The 15,446-nt window shown below is 36.8% G+C and overlaps 3 protein-coding genes across 5 annotated transcripts in view; all 3 read right to left on the reverse strand.

Annotated features, from left to right (window-relative positions):
• Positions 1-7,890, reverse strand: part of LOC117570103 (uncharacterized) — a 32,801-nt gene extending 24,911 nt beyond the window's left edge. For 2 of the 3 annotated variants that reach the window (XM_052004596.1, XM_052004598.1), the window contains exon 1: positions 7,362-7,890. In XM_052004596.1, coding sequence (XP_051860556.1) covers positions 7,362-7,491 — 130 coding nt within the window. In that variant the 5' untranslated portion in view covers positions 7,492-7,890. The remainder of the gene's footprint in view (positions 1-7,361) is intronic. The other variant, XM_034251560.2, reaches the window with a different exon arrangement.
• Positions 7,891-9,366: 1,476 nt separating this feature from the next.
• LOC117569858 (venom peptide CtAPI) lies at positions 9,367-9,802 on the reverse strand. The gene is made up of 2 exons (XM_034251191.2): positions 9,687-9,802; positions 9,367-9,623 (listed from the first exon to the last, which is right to left on the reverse strand). The coding sequence occupies exons 1-2, from the start codon at positions 9,766-9,768 to the stop codon at positions 9,430-9,432; spliced, it is 276 nt and encodes a 91-aa protein (XP_034107082.1). The 5' UTR covers positions 9,769-9,802; the 3' UTR covers positions 9,367-9,429.
• Positions 9,803-13,352: 3,550 nt separating this feature from the next.
• Positions 13,353-14,914, reverse strand: LOC117571154 (troponin C, isoallergen Bla g 6.0201). The gene is made up of 6 exons (XM_034253162.2): positions 14,735-14,914; positions 14,594-14,616; positions 14,307-14,340; positions 13,836-14,234; positions 13,719-13,739; positions 13,353-13,540 (listed from the first exon to the last, which is right to left on the reverse strand). The coding sequence occupies exons 2-6, from the start codon at positions 14,594-14,596 to the stop codon at positions 13,536-13,538; spliced, it is 462 nt and encodes a 153-aa protein (XP_034109053.1). The 5' UTR covers positions 14,597-14,616; positions 14,735-14,914; the 3' UTR covers positions 13,353-13,535.
• Between the last annotated feature and the right edge of the window lie 532 nt (positions 14,915-15,446).

Here is a 15,446-nt window from a genome sequence, read left to right on the forward strand (position 1 = left end):
CGCAAAGTCCCTGGATAACAACGGTTAAACTCATTGAATAAAAGCTTTCAAAATCTTTTAATTTTGATTGTGTGTTCGCTATTGAAAGGGTATTTGCCTGTCACAGGCTTAGTAGGCACTGTGCCAACACAAAGACCTCCCCTTCTCCTTCCCCTTCCCCAGTCATTCTCTTACATTCTTCGGTGGTACAATGGGCATCGACTTCCTGGTCACGTTATTGCTGTCTTTATTTTGTTGTTTTCAATTGCATTGTAGGCGTTCAAAATTTGGTGATAATCGTGAATTTTACCATTGCGTTGTGAAATTTTAGAATTCAACTATGTCAAATTGAATTGTAATTGCCAATTTCACAAGTCCGCAAATTAAATTTATCGTGATTACTTCATAGCATTTAGCTGCAAGCTAGGTCATTGTGAATTTGGTAATTCTAATTTTGATTACAGATCGTGCAGTTCTTCTAGTTCAAGTCTTCATTCTGTAATCTAGAAGAATTTGATGAAATTGCATAATTTGCAATCTAATGTGTCGATTTAGTAACTCTCTATTGTTATTTAGATTCGATCACATTTATTTATAATGAACAGACACAGTAGCTCATAATTGTAATGTGCCACTTAAGGCTTTGTAAAACGTTTTTGTCACCCGAAATCTGCATAAAATATTTGCACAACTTTTGATGAGTGATGACAGATGAAAGTTAGTTACTTTCATAACTGGTGGATGTAAGAAAGTTAATCCTTTTAGCCATTTAGTATATGTGCATACATTTAAATGTCTGTCTGGGGTGGATGGATGAGAAAGTTGAGTGACAGCTAGTTGTGAATAGTTGTGAATAGGCTAAACGAGTGTGAGTTACTCACACTTACATCATTGCAAAAGTGACAGACGCTTTTGAGTTTATTTTTTTATGGTTTGACAATAGAAGATTGGCAGCCGAGACGGTTCATTTGAGCCAATCAAAATCGAAATGCAGATCAAATGAATTGTCTTGTGGTTCTTCTTGTGTGGCTTCCCTAGAGAGTTGGTAAAAATGCGACCAACTTTTTCCGCGTTCCACAGCGAAATTTGCATTTGCCAACAATTATAATAAATATATGTATGTTCATAATATGTAATTAATTATTTTACAATAATTTGTGGCATTTAGATGTAGGTGTCAAATTGACAGCAATTTGCATGTAATTGCGAGCATTCCGCTGGCTTTCGTGTCACTGTGCCGCAGCCACAAGAATTGCCCACTGTGATTACGGCTACTACTCTGAGTTGGATCTCGACTCACTCTCTTGCTTATAGCATTGACTGAATCTACAAATCTGAATGGCTTACTGACTGCATGACTGCCTGACTGCCTGACTGTCTTAAAGTCTTACTGTCTTGCTGTCTTACTGGCTGCCTGGCAGCCTCGGCTTGCGGTCGACTTTATAGTCGAGTTCATTTGCAACAAAGTTTTGGCCAACACAAAACATTATTTGGTTGCTGTCGCCGTCGTCGTCGTCGTCGTCGATGCTGTCGCTTATTTTTTTGCCTCAACGAGTTTTCTGTTCCATTTTGCTTACATAGTTGCACAGTCTCAGTTGTAAGTAAGTGTACGAGTTGATGTCTGTATGCTATGCTATGCTATACTATGTGTGTGTGTATGTCTGTGTGTGTATTGTAACTTTAACTATTTATGTACAACTCGTACACGTTAACTAGTTTTGTGTCGTGTTTTCGCTGCCACAGTGGCTCCAACTGCATTATATGTATAGTACTGCTACTATCTATGTAGTTGACCCAAATTATTTATGTTTTAGCCAAGAACTGCGCTGAATACTGTTTGACACATGCTGCAGCTGTCACATAAATGCCCACTCTACTGCCCATTACAACTCTTCTCTCCAACTCCACTCCACTTCTTCTGCTTCTTCTCTTCATTTTGTTGAGTGGAGTGCTGCCAATCAGTGGCACAGACAAGTGCAGCATTGGCAGCACTGGCGCAGACGCCCTTCCAGACAGCGTCATCAATTCATTTGGGTCGAGAAATGAAATGAAAATAATGAAAATGAAATTGTCATAAAGTGCGGCCGTTTATCATTGTTTGGACAGGTATCAAGGTTGTTGCGGTTTTTTCTTCTTTTTGCCACTTTGCCGCTTTGCTTTTGGCTATTAGCTTTTAGCCGTTTTGGCTGTTTAGCGCTGCTGTTTATGGGCTGCCATTTCGCAATATTCGCTGGGTTTGCTTGACGCAATTTATTAGCTAGATTTGAAGCACAAGGGTATTGCTTCATTCAGACAGTCGGCGGTCGGGACAGGGGCATGGGCAGGGGCAGGGGCATGGACAGGGACAGAGGCGGGTGGCAGAGATTGCGATTGATTTTTGCAAGAAATTCGCAAACTGTTTGCAATGCTAATTAAATTGCCACTGACAGACAGAAGGACAGGCAATCAGACAGATAGATACTTAAAATGCATATCTATATGTACATATGTACATTATAAAAGCAAACTTGTGCTGCCCCCCTGAGACCACAAAAGGAATAGACAAATTTGTTGACCCAGTTTTTGTCCCCTTTACGCATAAATTTGCGAAAATAAAAACTCGTTGATTTATTTGTTTGTTATTTGTTGAATGTGTGCATTATGATTCGCAACGTTTTCTCAATCAATTTAATCAAAACAAACAATAAATAACTTTTCTTTTGTTTCGGTTTTAATCGTAAATAGTTAATGATATTTGCAATGCTCAAACCCGCATTGCAATTTGCATTTAATGCGTGTGGAAGCTCTTTATGTATGTGTGTGTGTGTCTGTGTGTGGAATCTGTTTCGATTTGTGTGTGGAACCCGTTTGCGCTAATCCTGCTCATTGAAAGCATCACGCTTGCGCTTACCTCAAAAGTAATTAGTTAAAGCTGTAAATCACTTATTCTTGGCAATGACAGCATCAGAGGCTAATGGCAATACATAAATTCATAGCTATGTACATCACTGTATTCGTATTCATACGCGCACTTATCTTGTGCTCATATGCTTTGTGTGTCGCAATCTTTGCTAAAAACCCCAAAATCAAAAAAAAAAAAAAAAAGGGAAAAAAATTCGACTACGAATCCGAACGTGACATTTGCCAGGCTGCCTCAAATATGTATCTCAGTTGAGTTCAATTCAGTTTTAGAGCTGAGACCAAAAGCGCCCAGATACAGATATATTGTGTGTGTGCAACGGGTTCAACGGGTTTGCTTTTGGAATTTGAATTTGGTATGTGCTACATACTTACATACAATACCTACGTACATACTTTCATATTTATTTATGTGATGTAGAAGCCTTAACATGTGTACATACTTCAAGTTCGCTCAGTTGACAGCCATTTAACTAATATGCATTAAACATTTATCTGGTGTATACGCTTATATAAGTCACGAGCCCCACAGCAAACCTGCCGCAGCAATATTAAAGGGACATCAAGTATACGAACCTATTACTATTGCTAAAAAAAAGACTCAAAAATAGTTTTACTTTTCTTTTGCAAATAGTTAATATTAAAATTCTACTAAAATCAAAGAAGGTGACCTAATATTTTGCTCTTGACTGTAATTAAGAATGATCTTCATACTGCTTGCTATATGTTAACCGTGCAAGCAGTGTATAATACTAAAGGATGCATTTGCAACTCGCAAGCAGTGCAACATTTTGCATTGATAGCCACAAACATTGTAGCCATTACAGGGTATCTATTGCAATTACTCGAATCTATATAAAATAACTAAACCTTTTTAGTCCTCGTATGCAAGTGCAACTTCCTACTTTGTGCGATTTTGACCATATACTGCGGATATCTGTACATAGTTGTGTGGACGTAAGTGTGTCGCAAATACAGGAAATTAGAGTAAATTGCCGTCGCTGCGATTTAAGTTTGATTTTTATTTTATAATAATTACACCCATATTGCGTTTCGTCGCTGGTTGGGTTTTTATTTACTGCACAGCCATCGAACGCCAATTTTGACAAACCTGAGCAGCCGCAGTCGCAGCCGCAGTCGACGCTGCAGTTGGCGTCGACGTTGTGCAGTCGCCATTGTTGTTCAAGTCGATTGCAGTTTTCGATTTTGGGGTGTGGCTACTGCAGCAGCAACTAAAACAACAACAACAACAACGGCACAACTGCAATAACAACTCAATAGCGTTACCTATACCTTTAAAGCTATAGCGTGCTCGAAAATAAATATGTATCAGCATTTGTGTATACATAAATATTTTTAATAATTACTGATAATCCAATCAACGCAAAATGTCAAAATTAAAATAAGCTTGACATTAGAATATTTATGCAAGTCCATAAATAAAGTCAATTTACAGTTAAAGCACTTTGAGCAAGGCATGACAAATCAGAATTATTAATCGATTCATAACACTTCCTTCCACCACCGACAAATAGCCAAATGTATCCCAAAGGCATGGAAGCCACAAACAATAGCAATTCAATCCTGTTGTTGCCTCAAGTATTGCTTTCACTGAACAAAATCACATGAGATTATTACACATGTCGCTAACTAGCGTAGCAGGCAATTAAAAAGTGGTTTGTACATTTAAATATACATCCTTTAGGTCAGGAATGTGGTCCATTTACATACAAACTCACATAACCATGTAAGCATTCAAAGCGTTCATAATAGTTGAATGAACAAAAAAAAAAATACAAAAAACAAAACAACTTTTGAAATTGCCCACGGGCAATTTTCATTTTCCTTTCGACCGAGTAAAACCAAAATCCAGATTCAGATTTGAGAGTTGTAATTACACTCATACACCTTTAAATATAGTACATGTTCATGTATGATTTTTTTATTTTTTGCATACCAGGCGACGGATGGAAGTTGCGTCAACGCGACTCTAATGATAGTTCACTTTGTATTTTCATATACATACTACTATATAAACGTGTTATCATTTTTCACCCAACACCCAATATTCAACCATTCTCACAAAAAAAAACGCATGTCGATTACGAAAGAAAAAATGAAATCATCTAGCAACATTATAAAATATTCGCAGAGCCAATTTTAAGACTTAGTTAAAAAATAAAGAGGAACAGAAGTTGAACGAAAACAAAGTATATGAGAATAAGCCACCCACTGCTTGTGCACACATATTTACGCTGCAAGCAGTGGAAAAAGAAAAGGATGCCCTAATATTTGCACTGCCTGTGGCTGATGTTCGAAACTTGCAAGCAGTGTAAGTTTTATCCATCCAGCAAAGTTGGTATTACTTTTAAATCTTTTAAATATTTTTCAGTCAATGTCTTTAATTTCACATCAGATGACATAAGAAATGTGTACGTAGGAATAACGAAATTTCGTGAAAAATAAAAGTCTTTGCAATTGTATAATAATAATTTTTTCGACAGTAGTAAATTGCAATCAAGCTAATAAACTGGATGAGGTTAACAAAGAGAAAGAAACACCTTCACTTGCTAATGATTTACAGCTGTCGGGATTGATATGGGCAATAAAACGAATATATAGCTCAATTAGCTCCTTAGAAAAAATATACAATTAGCAATAAATTTATGCACTCTGCAAAAAATACACTTAACAATCAATTCATGCAACCAAAATAATAATTATGAAAATAAACAAAACTACTTGAATTAATTATAGAGTGAACTCTTTTATTAATTTGGCTTTTAACGCAATGAATAAATTTTATTAAAAAAAATATGGAATTAGTAGATGGATTGAATAAATAAATAAATTTAAATTAATTAAGATTCAATATTTAAGTTTATTTATCTAATGAAGTAAGTAAAAAAGTCAGGATTTGACATCAATTAAATAAATTCGAAGTGAAAATAATAAAAAAAATTAAATGGATATGCCACTAATTTAGTTTTCAATTTATTATATATATATTTGATTATTTTTGATTATTATAATATTTATTCTCTTATATATTGTGGCTGGCGATAGTAATTCTCTAAAACGAAAAGTTGCATTTCAATTAGCAAACAACATTTCTAAACGAGTTGCAATTTTGTTGCCAACTTCAAGCGTAAATTTCTTCGAGATTTAATCGCACCAATGTCCAGCGTATCAGAGAGTGCATCTCTGCATCACACACATACATATGCATATGGAAATGCATATGGCAGCTGTGCGCAGACCGCTTGAACTCACTGTAGCCTCGGCTAACGGCAGCTCTTCACAATCAGTTGCATTGCATTCATTTAATTGTATTCGCAAATTCATTTCTCTTTCGCTGCGAGACATGCGAATGTCAAGTTTGATTGTTTGCATCCGAACAATGCAATTGTGAGAGAGCGGGATGCAAATAGAGAGTGAGAAAGAAGGAGAGATAAGTCTATTGATCTGAATAAACTACCAAAATAATATTTGTAAACGAATCAGGCGAAGGAGAAGTAGGTGTGTATGTAGGGTATTGTGTGTGTCGGTGTTATTGAGACTTTCTTTTTTTCGTACGTTACTTTTTGTTTTTTTGTAATTATTGTTTTCCACTTTTTATAGTGTTGCCTGCTTTTGGATCTGTTATTCGCTTTGATTTCGCTCACTTTTCTTTTCTTGTGTGAACTTTGGCACTTTGGCCAGATTTTAATTTCGAGTGATTTCGATGTCATTCAGCTGATAAATGGAAAGTGACGGACGGACTTTAAAAGACAAAAAAAATGAACAGTGCCTGGCAATATACAATGTATAGTATATAGTGTTATTGACACTTTTAGAGTGCGTGCTGTTGATGTAGTTGTTGTAGTTGTTGTTGGTCCATTAATAACTTGTTATGCTCGTTGGATAGCATTTCGTATGCTGCTTATATACAATATACTCTAATGCAATTGTCTGCATCAGATGTATGTATACTTTGTACGTACGTACATCCGTTTGCATATTGAGTATACGCCACGTTTGTTTTCCTCAGCGAAAAAATGAAAGTGCTCCTCGGAGCATGCACAAGGCCATCCATAGAGACTCTACTACACAGCTCGCCATGCTTATGAATGTTAATTAAATATGAAATTTATGCTCTCTTTCTCTCTCCGTCTCTTTTTCGAATAGTAGCAATATAATTATAGTTTGCTGCAGATCGGAACCAATTAAGTTATAAGCTTTGAGAAAAAAACAATACACAAAAAGAAAAACAATAAAACAACACAATACAGAAAACGCATCAATTGTTTCAATAGCCGTTAAATGAAATCATTATTCAAAAGATTGAAGTTTTCAACAGATCTTAATGTGGCAATTAATCAGCAGATCGATTCGATTCGATTCAATTCGTGTTAATTCGATTGTTTGATTCGCACTAACAAGTTTTTAAAGTGCTTCCTTCTAATGTTGGTGTCACCTTAAAACAGTGTTGGTTAACGACTTACCCTTAATGCGCAGCTTCTGTTGAGGGCTGCCAACGCGAACCGCCTGCGCCACTGGTAAATCCGAAAGTATTGCAATAACGGCCAAAAGACCGATTAAGTGTTTTAATCCCTTTTGCGACATGGTCCGCATTATTTTGTTGTTTATTACAATTTTTGTAATTATTTTGAACACAGCGCACTGGCGGGCAACACTGGCTGCTGCAGCACAATACAATTCGAATATACAATATACGATATTCGGCTGGATGGACTAGTTTCTATGCCAGGATACCAATTTCAAATGTGCAATATATTTTTATGTTTTTTGTTGGTTTTTTTTTTCGGACGTGTTGTGCGTTGTGCTATTACTTGGTGCCACGGAGGGCTTTGACTATATTTGACCTATTTGAGCAATCGGCGTTTAGTTAAATCTTTAGTTACGTTTGACGACCACTTATCGAAAATTGCACGAATATAACAACGAAACGAACAGAAACTGCTGCACAGCGTTTCGAAGCACGCGCACCGCGTCTAAGCACCAAACTGAAGCACTAGGCGGACCCGTATGACTATATAAAATCTTTTCAAACGTACAGCAGACAGCGTCAGCGACAGAGACAGCGAAACAGAGACAACGACAGCGACAGCAGCAAGCCAGTCAGTCAGCCACTGCAAGCGGTCGAGCTTACGAGCAAAGCAAGCAAGTAAAGCGAGCAAGCGGGGAATGGCCAAATGAATCACGCGATGGCATAAAAAGAGCGAAAGAAGTTGCTGCAGCCCGACTGAGCAGCAACAACAACGACAACAACGCGAACATAGACAATGCAAAGACAACAACTCGAAACTTAAACTCAAGCTCAACTCCAAGCTCGGACTTAAGCTTGAGAAAAGCTTTGAAAGCACAAGTGAGCGCGCGAGCGCATACAACAAATGGAATGAAATTAAATGAGCTAAAGAGAAATGTAAATCAACATTCAACTTCACAGGAATTCATATTTAGTATTTGCATACTTACATTTTCAAATAATTATTATTAAATTATTCAATTTGATTGCTGCGTAGCTGCGTAAGCAAAACAAGCTTCTTTATATTCAGGCACATGCATTTGCGCACAATACATTTGTGTGCATTGGTATGTGTGTGTGTGTGTGTGTGTGTGTGTATGCATTCGTATCGTAACTAATCGCTGAATACCGTTTACGATCTGCGAAGGCTAAGCGGAGTCTGTTTGATCGTATCAGAAAGTTGTTTTTGGCATGGTTTCATTCATAACGGCCCAAAGTCTTTCCTGTCATTTCTATTCGAAGGCAATCATCGCTCACATACACACTTGTATCGTAATCTAAATTCGCACATATTTACAATCACTGTTAGATAATAGAACGCCTTGTGTGTGGGCTTTGTGATAGATTTGCATTCGTGTTTTCGCAAACATTTTGGGCAACCACATACAAAGTAGTAGTACCTTTCGTTGAGTCGAAGTAAATTTGCAATTAAGTTTTAAATGGGCTTCGACTTTTAACACCACACTCACACACACTCATACTCATGCACTCTCTCTAATAGAAAGTAAAAGTAGCAGTAATTTTTATAGTTTTTTATAGTTATAGTCAGTATATTTTGCCGCCCTTTCCTTTGCCCTTTGCTGCAAATAGTTTAAGAATTTCTAGATAAAGCTGGATATATTTGTATACAATGTATTTTGCAGCTTGCATTTTCCAACAGCATTTTCCTCGCAACCACTTAATCGGTAGTTAACCCCAACAACAGATTTGCTCCAACTGCTGTCGGTGCTGTCATTCACATGTGATTTGCGGTCTTAAAATTGCAGTTGTTGTTGCAGTCGCCGTTGCAGTGTTGTTTATTTTTTGGGGAGCCACAACAGGTATGTACACACTGGCAGACAACGCACACACACATGCATCACACATGCGTTTTGTCTGTGGTTCGCCACGCCATGCTCAACTGACCAAGGTTGTACAAGGTCGATGTTTGCCTACGGTTTTTGTTGGAGAAATTTCGACAATAAATATGCAAACGTCTTTATTTAAATTTGAATACGTATTGAGTTGTATAATTTTCAGAGAACTTATAGTATCCAACGCTTGCAATCGGCACGTCTAATGCACTTTCCTGTATTGGAGCCTTTTCGCACCCAGCCTTCCTTGCAAGCACAGCCAGGAGTGCAAGGGATGGGCTTGCACTTGCGTATCTGCAGATGCTCCATGCATATTCTGGGACATTCGGGTATGCAATCGACCTTAATGTCGTTAGCCTTGCACTCTGCAAGAAAAGAGTTGCATGTCACTCAGCTTTTGTAAGGAATGTGTGATGACACAGACTCACCGTTAAGAAACCCATGCAGATGCCCAGTCACCACTTGGATGATTGCCAATAAATATCCTAAGCTTACAGCACTGAACTCCATTGTGCGCTAAATGAATTTGTGCGCTTAAACATTTGTATTTGCCTATTTAACCTCAGCAATTTAGTTGCGCTAGCTAATTCATTCCGCAGCTGCTGGCTTGGTAATTAGATTTGCCACAGGAATTTGCAAAGCTATTTGAGATATTTTCAGCCATACAAAAGTCTTATTAATATGTCTACTTTAAGCGAGTGAAGCAGGAAATAACCAGCCAGGAAAGTGAACAATTAATAACAAAAGTAAAATAAAGCCACAGCTCCTGCTTCGACTTCAATTGTTTGTGCTGGAGTGAATGTTTGAACATTTTTATTGGATAGGATAGCTAACCCAACAATATGGCAAATTTGTGCTCGTTAACTATGGAAATAAATAATGATATAGCTATATTAACGGGTCAGTTGAATTTGTGAACTGAATTCCTTTAAGCCAACGCACATAATTTTTAATCTTAACTGTCAAAGTCGCGGCCTTCATCACAGTTTTATTTTTGTATATTAATGATTGCCAAAAATGTTACTATCTAATGGCAAACGTAATTAAGCGATGAGGAAAATGAAAATATTTGGTGTTATAAATATTTCAATATTTCTATTTGAAGTCAGCAAGAGCCATAACAATATTCATAGTATTAGCCAAAGATTTCAGACCCACTTTCAAATTACGAGCATCTGCTAATAATAATATTTATGTAATATTTAAAGCACTTAAGAGGAAGTTTGGTGGAGAAGAAAAAATACTTTTAATATTAATTACAAATACATTTTATAGTGCAGCCAAATCGGTAATTCCGAAAGTGTTTTGTCCGTTGTCGATATCCGTTTTTTATGCCATATACTACACATTCACACCTATTTATAAAGGCAAACGGTTATGTGAATCAACGTTAGGGGCCAACTCAAAAGAAATACTCGTGCACACTCACAAATAGATTTGTCCGTATGTTTGTATGTAAATGTATAAATAGTGAAAAACCTGCCCACAATTAAAATACCTTCACTTTCAGTTTCATTATGCCTGCCAAATAAATGATTTTTATCTGCGTAAAGTAGAAACTGGAATAAATAAGAGAATTCGTTTCGTTGCTTTACTTTTTGTTATTTTTGTTTTTTTGTTATATTTTTTATTTTGTGGCCAAACACCTCCGCCCAAATGTGGCATGAGAAAAACAAAAGACTCTCGACTTTACAAATTTATTGGCTTTGTTAATGTGATAGGTTGCTGGCTAATCAAAAAAAAAAAAAAACAAAAACGACTCAAAACGAATAAACCAAAAAACTTCAAGTATTATTGTGAATCACGACTTTATGCAAAACCGATTTGCTTTTTCGGGTTCACTTGTGTCTCGCGTTAGGATTTGCTGCAAGCCAATTGTGGCTGCAACATAAGCCGCCAACTTGCCACATTTGCAATTGGTTTTTCAACGATACAAATTATTATATTTACTGCCTTCCAGGAATTTCGGCCGTTGTTATTTTTTATCATTATAATCAATTTAAGCACTTGTAATGAATATAAACGAGGTAGTTGCTAACAAATAAATATTAGACAACTATTACTATTATCAAAATACTATTCTAATATCCTTGGATACTCAATCAATTTAGATATGAGTTGTGGTATTTATCTATTTGATTAATGATCTTGAAATTACGCTCCCAAGAAGATGCCATTCTAGCAATAATACCAAGGTGTTGAAAAGTATACGACTAAGTGATTATCCTCAACGTTAAACGATAGATCAAAAATCACTAGTCAAAATAACCAAGCAAGAAATCTAAAGTCGAGTGTGCTCGACTGTTGTATATTCGCATCCCGTTCTTTATAAAAGTAAAACAGAGCGTTATTATTGTTAATATATACCAAAGTAAAATACTAAATTATACCGAAATGCACATTTGGTATATCAATCTACTACTACATACAAAATATACCAAAAGGTTATTATATATACCAGATCATCAACCAAATCAGTTGTGACCCGACATCATGATCTGTTTTTAAGATTTTTATCTGATATCAATCAATCTGAAAACTATTTTTAGGTTTAGAAAAGTTATTAAATTAATGATTGCGATTTCTTGTAAATGCAAAAATATTTCGTGCCGATTACTAAATTGTCATGCTCTTCTACACAATATTCGGCAAGTATAAAAAATAAATATGAGAGCATTGACATTTTATCTTAGATCTACAAGCTCACGAGTTGCTGAGGAGGACAATGGTCAACCTCTTTTTGTCTTGATGACTGATTATAATATAATACACAAGATTATCATTTAATTGTGCAGAACGCGGATTTGTTTTAGGTTTTTTGAATGGCTTGTTAAGCTGTTTTTTTTTCTATGAACTATTTTGATAAATTAATTTCATATCCGAGCAAATGCGTAACATTTCCCCATGTTGGGCATTAGTGTGTTATATTTACGGCTTGAGTTGTCAAGGACGCTAAAGCAACTCAATAAGTGAAACAGTTAAAAAGAAAAAAATGAGACCGAATCAGTTGGAAACGTCATGAAGTGGCCAAACCTCAACTACCAGATCTAAATCGATTTTAAATTGCTTTGGTCGTTTCCAATTGGCACTGGGGGTTTGAACTGCGCGGATTGCGAAATGTGGAAGTGCTCTGCTGCCTTGCTTTGTCGCCGCATTTTCTCGTTACAATTTTGCGGTCCACATCAAAGTCAATTAAAACAAGAAAGAACTATAAACTGTGGTAGCTTGTGAGACAGGCCGAAGATTAAATGCCCTAAATAGACATATTAGCTGGTTAGTAATCAAATTTGGAGCCATTGAGCGCATTCAGCATATAATACTGATCAGTAATCATAAAAACAGTAATTAGTTTCTGCACAATTTACAGCTAATAAATACCAAGTTTTATTTATAATATGGGCACACTTTTCAAACAAACAATGAGTTGCGGAAATCAATGTAATAATAAAAAAGGGATGCATTTATACAAAAGTAACCAGGAGATCTTAACTTGATGTTGTTGATTGAATTAAAAAAAGTAAACACGGGATAGCAAAATATCACATTATATCAATATCATCTCATGATACTTTTTTGTGATATCGCTACCAAAATTTCACGTCTCCTGCTTATATGCATAATGTAGTAATTAGGTGTCCTAAATATAATAATGATTACCTGCTAATAGTGCCTATTTACTGTACGATCTTGGAGATCGAAAATAAACTCTATTTCTAATTCAAGTTGAATTGATTTGAAATAAAGTAACATTATATATTTCTCTATTTCGGATACTTTAATTTAATTTTGACATCCAACGCTATAAAATCATACTCTTTCATCTTTACATCAAGTCCATTCATTCTTTATTTATGTATTTAAGATTTGTTCAGATTCCAATTGTAGTTAAATTAAGTTCAACGTGTCAAGTCGAACTGATAAATAAGTCAGCCAGTTGCAAGTTAGAGTACAATATTTGCATACAGAAAAGAGAATAGGTCAGCACCAACGACTTTGACGTTCTCACCAGCTTCCTCAGTATTCAAAAGAACGCTGGTGTTCAAAAACGAACATATCGAGTATCCGCCATGGTATCCGGAAACAACTTGGAAACGTTTTGCTATAAATCTTATATTTATTGAACTTTTGGAATAGAGTATTTTTGTTTTAATTTACAAGTGATGAATTCATTAATGTTGCAATTGTCGCTCAAAACATTCGAATACAGAACACACCCAGTGTTATTTTTTCGGTTTTTGTTTTATTTTGATATCTCCGACTATTGTATGGTGCGAGATTTATCCTAAAACGAAACAAGGGTCGAACTTTAATACATTGATGGGGCAGATGCGATAGAGCAGCGTGTAAGCAGGAAAAAACACAACAAATATGATGAAAACATGCTTTCACTCTCTGTTGTTTAGTGTAGGTGATAGATATGATTGGACAACATAACAGAGTCATAGTTTCTGGGTAGTTACCTGTCATCACTTGCATAAACTCTGCAATTGATTGTTTAAAGAAATAGTATAATAAGAAGAAGAGTAATCATTTTGTTGTTCAAATGCAAATTGAAATGCAAATCTTTGATCGCTTACCATCGAAATCAACTGTGCCGGAGCCATCGGCATCGATCTCCTCGATGATCGAGTCCAAGTCTTGGCTGGAGATCTTGTCGTCGAGCTCATGGAGAATGCCGCGCAGGGTGGCCACGGTTAGATAGCCCTTGCCCTCCTTGTCGTACACACGGAATGCCTCCTTGAGTTCCGCCTGGAGTGCGCCCTGATCCTCCTCGACCTCGATGAAACGAGCTGCCAGCTTGCAGAACTGGCTGAAATTTAATTTACCCGATGTGCCCTTATCAACCTCCTTGATGAGGGCCTTGACTGCCGGCGGTTCTAGTTTCTGGCCGAGTATTTCCAAAATGTTTGAGACGTCGGAGTGATCGATGGAGCCAGTGCCCTCCAGATCGAATGCCTTGAAGGCATTGCGGAGAACTAGGCAAATAAAATGAGAGAGGATTAATGGGATTTATTGGCCAACTATTGATTGTTGCGTTGCTTAGCTACTTCTCAGTTGATCCTTGTCGTACTCGCCCTCTGCCTGCAAGTCAAGAGAGTGGAAGTAATTGTATTAATTAAATGAATTCGATATACGAGTATAAACTTGTTATACTCGCACGTACCCTACAAATGCCCTCTACGTGTCTTTTTGCAATTACAATCAAGGCCAAACATTTGTCGAAACCCCCAATTAAATTGATTTATGCGCCTGCAGAGCTATTCATACGTTAATTTTCGATTCAAGCCATTTTATTTCTTTTCTTTTCTTTTATTTCGAGATATTTTGCACTCACCATATTGCCAAATAAAGTCCAATCTGCGGGAGTTGAAGGAGCAAGAAGAATAAACCGAAAAACGAAATGGAAAAAAAGTTGAGTTCTTTTATGTTCGTTGCGAGTGCGATTTCGATTGCAACTGTGTTTTGAGATATTCACCAGAGATTGATTAACAGCAAATTGAATTGAAAAATTAACTTTCGATCAGATCGATCAGAGTTAGCGCCAGCGTCTAAGCAATTCAATGGCTGTCCGCCGTATATAAGCGACTACGACTACGTCTACGGCAAAATGTCAGTGCACGGCAAATGCGAGGCAGCAATGTGACAACGGCAACGACGAACCGTGCAAAATTTCACAGCAACTTGTGAAACAAATGCCAAATTGTCGTCGTCGTCGATGCCAATCGATGCGATGCGATGCGATGCGAAATGATGCGACACGAATCAGAGGCACTCAGCTACTTATGCAAGTTGCAACTTACAAAGTGGCCAATTGGCCAAGTGGCAAGCAGCAAGCTGCAAGCTGCAAGCTTCCCATCAGCTGCCAGCTGCGAGATGTCCGAGGCACGCACACGATGCCACTGACCCGATGACTAAGCATTACTAATTGCATTTATGATTGGTCAAGTTTATCAAAACACATATTTTCAGCACTCGAAAGCTTTGCAACTCATCATCAATCTATCTATGCAGCAGCCACCAATCAAATGCAAAGTGCGTGCTGCCCTTCGATGCAAAATAGAGCGCAAAAATAATTACGCAAAGCTTCTAATCTTATATATATAAGTCTCTCAGGTGATCTTCGCAGATAATATTCCATTAATTCAACAACTACTTGCAATATGAAGAAACAATAAAATAAAACGGAG

Source organism: Drosophila albomicans, chromosome 3 (genome assembly GCF_009650485.2).
Source record: "Drosophila albomicans strain 15112-1751.03 chromosome 3, ASM965048v2, whole genome shotgun sequence".
Lineage (NCBI taxonomy): Eukaryota > Metazoa > Arthropoda > Insecta > Diptera > Drosophilidae > Drosophila > Drosophila albomicans.